Genomic DNA, 8,278 nt, shown 5'->3' on the forward strand with positions numbered 1-8,278 from the left:
ACACCAGAAGAGGGCGTTGGATCCCATTACAGATGGTTATGAGCCTCCATGTGGTTGCTGGTAATTGAACTCAGGACCTTCAGAAGAGCAGTCAGTGCTCTTAACCCCTGAGCCATCTCTCCAGCCCCCAAGAGACATTGTTTTACTACCTAGCATTTATCCCCCACGTCTGGTACCAATTTCTCACCATTTATTTGGGGACAACTTTAAGTGACTTCAAAATAAGGGGTGACAGCTTTATTTAAAATACTGTGGGTTTCGGGTGGGAAAAAGGCTCTGTGGTCTAGTTCTGCAGCTGGCGCTCTTCAACTTCTCTGCGTTCCCTGAATGTGGTCTAGTTCTGCAGTTAGCACTCTTCAACTTCTCTGCGTTCCCTGAATGTGGTCTAGTTCTGCAGTTGGCACTCTTCAACTTCTCTGTGTTCCCTGAATGAGGACTTGCAATCCTTTGCCTCCATGCCTCCACTTCCGCAGAAACAGCCCCCTTTAATCTGTCTCAGGCAGGAAATGGAACAGTATAGGAAAGCTTTACGGCTGGACCAACAATGACTGTATTTTCTATATTGGATTATTATTAGATGGACGCTCAAATAACACTGTTGGCTTTCCTCTTAAGCCCTCACCATTTCAGTCAATAATAAATTACTAAATTAAACACCTACCAGTACTAAGCAGCATGCCGAGGGGTAGGTATTTAGCAGTAAATGAAAGAGACAAATCCATGGGTCAGGGTCATATCAGTAACTATAGATTTCTTAGTTACCACAGCTTTAAAAGTAAATGGAAGACTAGAGTGGAGGGAGGTTAGGAGAATGCTTTTCCGGCATTCACAAAGTCCTGGCCATCTCATAAAATCAGGTACGGTGGCGCATGCCCATAATCCCAGCACTTAGGAGGATCAGAAAGTTAAGCTCATTCTCAGCTACATAGTGAATTCAAGGCCATCCTGGAATATATGAGATCCCATCTTAATAGATAAATACAAATTGATGAAATTTATTTTAACAGCATCTTTAATTTGTTTCTTGAGATACCAAGTCTCAGATTCTAGCCTAAGCTGTCCTAGAAGTTACTATTTCGAACAGGCTGGCTTCAGACATACAGAAATTCTCCTTCCTCAACCTCTCCAGTTCTGGGGCTCCAGGAGTGAGAATATAGCATTTTATTGAACTTAATATATCCAAAATATGATCTCAGTATGAAATTAATACTTTTTATAGTAGTAGTAAGAGTGTTCTTCATACGAACCCCCTGAAACACTGTGTTAGTTCTGCATAAAGACTACTTGAGTGTGACTTGGCTTTTTAAAAAATACTTATTAAACAAATAGTAACCTATCATAGTATTATTTGTTCATTATCTATAAGATAATACCTGAGTCCGAACAAGACTTCAAGAAACACAGCTGGGCTGGGGACATGGCTCAGTGGTTAAGAGCACTGACTGCTCTTCCTGAGTTCAATTCCCAGCAACCACATGGTGGCTTACAACCATCTGAAATGGGATCTGATGCCCTCTTCTGGTGTGTCTGAAGACAGCTACAGTGTACTCATACACATGAAATAAATAAATAAATCTTTAAAAAAAAGAAAAAAGAAAAGAAACACAGCCACTTGGAGACCATTGAGTACCTTTCTTATATACCATCATAGTTTGTTGATTCAGGTGTTTAGTTCAACATGTTTTATGACTCAGTACGCCATCTCCCAGCCAGCGACATCATCACCCTGGGCCATCTTCCCTAGTCAGCATTAGTGTTCTGTCCACACACCCACAACACAGCCACAATGGAGCTGCTTTCCCCGAAGATAGGTTTCGCACCAGCTTCTCAAATGAGCCTGTCTCCGTCTGCCAAAGAGCCTTCCACACACAATAAGAAGAATAACATAGCCAGGGCAACAGCAGTGACATGCTTAGAGAGGTGGCTCTGCCCGCCTTTCAGTAGCTTATTCTAATATGTCTGCGTAGAGAACCTGGCATGATGGCACACGCTTGTAATCCCAGAATTTGGAGGTAGAGGCAGGAGACTCTAGAGTGCATGTCCACGATTGGTTTCATAGCACACACCTTTAATCCCAGCACTGGGGAGGCAGAGGCAGGTGGATCTCTGTGAGTTCAAAGCCATCCTGGTCTACATAGTGAGTTCTAGGACAGCCAGAGCTATGTTTAAAAGGGTTGACTATGTAGCTCTGTCTGATTGAGAACATACCCTGAAGTCCAAGCAGTCCTTCGACTCACAGAGTTTCGCCTGCCTCTGCCTCCTGAGTTTAATCCTCCTGGGATTAAAGGGGTACACCACCAGGCCAGACACTATAGAATCAATTTGAGGCCAGTCTGAGCTATGTGTGTATCAACTTGCAGATCAAGAAAGGGAGGCTTCAGGAAGCCAAATTATGTGTTCCCATGTGTGTTAGTCCAAATAACAGAGGGGCACATTCCTGTACATAGTGTGGCTCCTAACAGGTCCCACACTTGTCATGGGAAATGCCACAGACACACTTTCAATATGATCTCAAGGGGTTCACAGACACCCCCTCCCAACCCCAGTGCCTGTCCATGGAATCTACTCCTGTTCCAAACACTCCGCAAGCAGTTCGTTCCCCTTCCTGTTCTAGGTCGAGGATCTAATTGTGAAATATCGGAAAAAGAAGAGAACAGTGGCTGGAATCATCGTGGAGCCCATCCAGTCCGAGGGTGGAGACAACCACGCGTCAGATGACTTCTTCCGGAAGCTGAGAGACATAGCCAGGAAGGTGAGAGTGTGTGGAGCAAGGTCCAGACAGGACCACAAGACTCTGGGTTCCCCAGGGCAAAAAGTTGGCTCCACTTCTGCTCTGGAGTCCATGAAAACTTACACATGTGCAGAAACTGACTGGCTTTATTGAGGGCAGAGAAGTTGGTGTTGGTGCTCGAAGTATAGTTCAATGGTAGGGGTGTACTTAGCTTGTACAGACCCTGGGTTCCATTTGAGGTGGAAGGGGGGCAGGCTTGAACTGGGAGGCATGAGTGATTTTTATCTCTGGGGCTGCGGTTGCAGTCAATGGTAAAGCCCTGGGATAGCCTGCACAAGGTTCTGGCTTCAGTTCTCAGCACTGAAGGAAAAGAGAAGGTTTGTGGGATGTGATGGCTCATGTCTATAGCCCTGGCATTCAGAGACTCAGGCAGGAAGATTACCACAGGTTCAAGGCTAGCCTGGGTATGTAGAGAGTTTAAGACTGAGACACAACTGAAAAACAAACAAACAAAACCAGTCTCCAAAATACTGGAGTTTTATGTGTTTGTTTCATTTTTAATTTATTTATGAATTTTATTTCACATGTGTGGGTGTTTTGCTTGCATGTTTATCTGTGCAGCATGTGCATGCAATGCCTACCGAATCCAGAAGAGGGCATCAGATCCCCTGGAACTGGAGTCAGATAGTTGTGAGCTGCCATGTGGGTTCTAGGAATCAAAAAGGGTCCTATGGAAGAGCAATTGGTGCCCTTAACCACAAAGCCATCTCTCCAGCCCCAAACTGTTTTAATCAGGTGTCTTATTTAGGGTTTCTATTCCTGCAATGAAACACCACAACTAAAAAGCAAGTTGGGAAGGAAAGGGTTTATTTGGCTTACTTCCACATTGCTGCTCATCATCAAAAACACCAGGACAGGAACTCACACAGAGCAGGAACCTGGAGCCAGGAGCTGAAGTAGAGGCCACAGAGGTCTGCTGCTTCCTGGCTTGCTCCTCATGCCTTGTTCAGCCTGCTTTCTTATAGAGCCCAGGACCACCAGCCCAGGAATGGCTTCACCTACAGTGGGCTGGGCCCTCTTCCATCAATTACTAACTAAGAGAATGGCCAACAGTCAGATCTTATAGAAGCATTTCCTCTGTTAAGGTTCCCTCTTTTCAGATAATTTTAGTTTGTGTGTCAAGTTGACATAAGACCAGCCAGTACATCGGGACTTGTTCAGTTAGGAGATCCCTGAGATGACCTCAGCCTTTCTTCTCTTTCTGAAACTTGCTTCATCTTTCAGTCCACTGTGGTCTATAGTCAGCAGGTGTAAAATGAGCAATGTCAATATCAACTCATTAGTCTAGTGGACTAGGCATTGCATGTAATGATAGCTTTTTGTCATTGCAACCAAATACTTGACTTAAACAAAGTAAGGCTTCAGAGCAAAGACTGACTTTACTCTATTTCAGAGGATTCAGTGCATAGTCATTTGGTCCCATGTGCTTGGGCAGATCACCATGGCAGCAGAAATATGTGACAGAGGAGAACCATCACATCGTAGCTGACAGGAAACAGAATGAGACAGGAAGCAACCAAGAGATGCTCTAACCCTCCAGAGACCTGCCAGTCTCTATTTCCTCCGGCTAGATCCTCCTTTCTAGAGTTTCCTAGTAGCATCCTGTCAGGAGACTAAATGATAACAGGTGTATGTGCAACAGATATATGAAACCAGTCAGCATATAGATAAGAAAGGCGGGACATGAGCCAGTTTACATACACATATGGAACTAGTGAATCTTGGTAATGCGGAGGAGGTGACAGCTGTCTCAGAGGGGGTGACTTTTCAGCTTCAAGCTTGCACACATTGCTCCCTAATGCAGCCATGCCCAGGACTACAGCCACATGCAACAGAACTCTGAGATGGTATGGGGCGTGTTGGATGTTCTAGTTTTGTTCCCTCTGGACAGTTCCAGGCCATGTTCAGATGCAGCTATGATCCAAACCATTCTGCTTTGCCCTGCATAGCTGAGGAATGGGGCTTGATCAGTTTAGAACACAAGGGTGAGGTGCACAGCTGGGCTCCAGCTTGCAAGGGTTGGGGGGAGTAGTGGAGTCCCTGGAGGCTTACAAGTGTTTGTTTCTCCTTCCCCTGGTCTCGGGACAGCATGGCTGTGCCTTCTTGGTGGACGAGGTGCAGACTGGAGGAGGCTGTACAGGCAAGTTCTGGGCCCATGAACACTGGGGCTTGGATGACCCCGCCGATGTAATGTCGTTCAGCAAGAAGATGATGACTGGGGGCTTCTTCCACAAGGAGGAGTTTCGGCCAAGTGCTGTGAGTGTCCCCAACTTTGTTAAGAGCACATGCCTGGTCCCTTTCTATACCCGAGGAACCCAGGGGCACACTGGGCGGCACAGAGGTTTCCTTTGGTGTCACATGTGCAGTCATAATGCCAGTAGCTACTGCTGTAGAATGAACACTCATGCCTATTTCTGATGGTCCCTTAATTCACACAATAATCTAATCAAGGAACCTTGCATTATCTTTGTACTGCTTTGCTAATGGCAGACCAGATAGAGCAGTTAAGTAAGCTGCTGCCATGGTTACTGTTGTCATTGCTGTGACCCGGTACCTGACAAGGACGCCTTAAGAAAAAGTTTGTTCGGCTGGGCAGTGATGGCGCACACCTTTAATCCCAGCACTTGGGAGGCAGAGGCGGGTGGATTTCTGAGTTTGAGGCCAGCCTGGTCTACACAGTGAATTCCAGGGCAGCCAGGGCTACACAGAGAAACCCACCCACCTACCCCCCCCAAAAAAAGAAAAGAAAAAGTTTGTTCCAGGTTACAATTTGAAGGGATTTAATCCACCATGATAGGAGTCGTGTTGACAGAGGAGATGACTAATTACATTGTAAGTCAGGAAACAGAAGGGAAATGAGGTTGGACAATAAAACCTTAAGGTGAGCACCCCAGTGCCCACCTCCTCAGCCAGGATCCACTCCTTAAAGGTCCACCAGCAGCTGGGGACTACATTTTCAAACTTGTGTGCCTACAGGGAACATTTTTATATTTAAACTACATCACTCTCCAAGGTCACTGAACCTGTTAGTAACAGAGTCAGGAGTCTCACAGAGCCCATCTATAACTATGCATATATTCCACAAATTTTCATATGTGCATATAAATGTGTGTGTGTGTGCATGCACTCTTGAGTTCGTGTGTGTTATGATATTCCAACAATGATGAAATCACTTAACGGTGCATCTCTCAGGTCACATCTTGATTTTTCTGAACCTAAAGGACTGTCTAGGGTATTTAACAGCCATGTCTCTCAATAGTGCCAACCTGTAGGGTTGTCATTAGAAGACTTTAAAAACATAATCAATGTTACTTTCCCAGCCCTTGAGAGACATTTGTTGGTTAAGTTTCTCTTCTTTGGGGGAGATGAAAATGTGTAGGTGCTAGAGAGATGGCTCAGTCAGTGAGCTGATGGCAATGCAAATATGAGGACATGACTTTGAGCCCCAACAGACAGGTGAAAGCCAGGCATGATGGTGCATGCTTGTAATCCCAGTAGAGCTGGAAGGGTAGAAACAGGAAGCTTCCTCAGGCTTGGAGGCTAGGCAGCCAGCCCAAACCAGTCAGCTTCAGCTTTAGAGACAGACCCCGTCTCAAAATGGACAGTAGACAGCTCCCGAGGAATAACATTGTTCATCAGCCAGGTTGACTTCTGACCTCCACACCATGTGCACAAATGCACATGTATACCCACATGAATATGCACACGCCCCTACACACATATACACTCATACAAAAAAGGGAGCAGGGTTTGGTGTGAGGTTGCTCAAGCCAGGTTAAGCCACCTGGGGTGAACCTGGATGAGGAACGATATTGCTCTCAGGAGCTGTCCACCTTCTGTTTTGAGACAGGGTCTTTCCCTAAAGCTGAACCTTGCTGATTGGCTCTGGCTGGCCCCAGAGGATCACAGCCTTGCCCTAGCCCCATTGATCTAGGCACCTCCAAGGGGGAAGCACCATCAGTGCAGGCCAGGCCATGACTGACTTCCAACTGGGCAGCGTGCAGCTCTGGCTAGGTGGCTGGGAAGACCATGTGTGCACTGTAGATGAGCAAGACATCCTGCGAGAGGCAAGCTACTCCTGTGAGGCTCAAATGTAAGTAGATTCTGATGAAAACAGTGCCTGCCTTCATCAAAAACAGACAGGACTTGAGTGGGCTTCTCTATGAGATCCTGTGGGAACCACACAGGGAGGCGTGGCCCACTGGTTTTAGGTGGAGCATCTCAATATTGTGACAGAGGACATTTGCCTGGACAACCTGCAGTTGGTACTGTGTAGAGTCCTCCAGTAACAAGGGAGCAAAGCTTATACGCTCATACTGCCTGGCAACCCCGCAGCTCTCCATGGACCCCAGTGAAGAGCAGCCGCCTATCCTGGAGGCGACCCAGCACTACAATGCCAGTGGGGCGCGGTGGAGGATCCTGTAGCAGTTCTGAGTGTCATCATGTTCCCTGCAGTGACTGAGAAGCAGCTTCCAGAGTTCAGTGCCTGTGGATGCTGCCAGGTGGCCTTGAACTGTGGCCCCGGGTGCCAGCAGCAGGGCTGGCTTACCCACATGAAGGACTGTCAGGAGAAGAAATGTCTCCCTGGCATAATCCAGAGAAATGACGAGCCAGGATAGCCATTGCCAGAAGTTTACAGCTCCTAGCTCTTCATGGACACAGTGCAAGACAGACTGCCAGTTGAACCTGGAGGTGCCAAAGAAGCCAGTGGCAGGTTCAGAAGAGCTTCATGAGACCTCACAGTGCATGCAGCCTGTGGAGACAATGTCTCTCTCTCCAGTGCTTATCTCCAGCTGAGACAACAGGGAGACTCCCAGGACTGTTCTCACCGTATATACAATTCTTTTGCAGGGGAGGTAAGGGGACAGTCAGAAACTTCAAGAATCACTCATTGAATTCCTCAACTAGCAAACAAACACCACTCAGCTAAAGGCTGTTATGGAATGCAATTTCTCTTCTGGGCAGTGGAGGGCCCACACAGAGACGTGCAGAGTCATGTCTAAATGAACAGAATGAAGGGGTAGAATCAAAACTGAGAGGCAGGGAAAGTTGTGCCTAGGGATGGGGGCAGACCCTGTGAAATACTCTGATGTGTGAGCTCTTCTGACCAATCCTGGGTCTCATTCTAGCCTTACCGGATCTTCAACACCTGGCTGGGGGACCCATCTAAGAACTTGCTGCTGGCTGAGGTCATCAATGTCATCAAGCGGGAAGACCTGCTCAACAATGTGGCCCATGCTGGGAAGACCCTACTCACAGGGCTGCTGGACCTCCAGGTATCTGTCCAATTCGATGGCATAATGTGGTAGGAGGGAGTGCCTCAGTAGGTATCAGCCATATGATGGATCTAGTATAAAATAAAGTTTATTTGGGAAGGGCCCTGGGAAGGGGAGTAGAGGCAGAGAAAGAAAGGTCAGAGAAGGACAGAAAGAGGAGAAAGGAGGAAAGAGGCCATCTGGGAACATGTGGACAGAGAGAGAGAGAGAG

The 8,278-nt window shown here is 47.0% G+C and overlaps 1 protein-coding gene across 7 annotated transcripts in view; it reads left to right on the forward strand.

Moving 5' to 3' along the window:
- Abat (4-aminobutyrate aminotransferase) overlaps positions 1-8,278 on the forward strand; it is a 106,190-nt gene that overhangs the window by 88,893 nt on the left and 9,019 nt on the right. For all 7 annotated transcript variants that reach the window (XM_031362102.1, XM_031362050.1, XM_031362064.1 and 4 more), the window contains 3 exons: positions 2,615-2,752; positions 4,880-5,047; positions 7,921-8,067. In XM_031362102.1, coding sequence (XP_031217962.1) covers positions 2,615-2,752; positions 4,880-5,047; positions 7,921-8,067 — 453 coding nt within the window. The remainder of the gene's footprint in view (positions 1-2,614; positions 2,753-4,879; positions 5,048-7,920; positions 8,068-8,278) is intronic.

This window comes from Mastomys coucha, unplaced genomic scaffold (genome assembly GCF_008632895.1).
Source record: "Mastomys coucha isolate ucsf_1 unplaced genomic scaffold, UCSF_Mcou_1 pScaffold12, whole genome shotgun sequence".
In the NCBI taxonomy this organism is placed as follows: domain Eukaryota; kingdom Metazoa; phylum Chordata; class Mammalia; order Rodentia; family Muridae; genus Mastomys; species Mastomys coucha.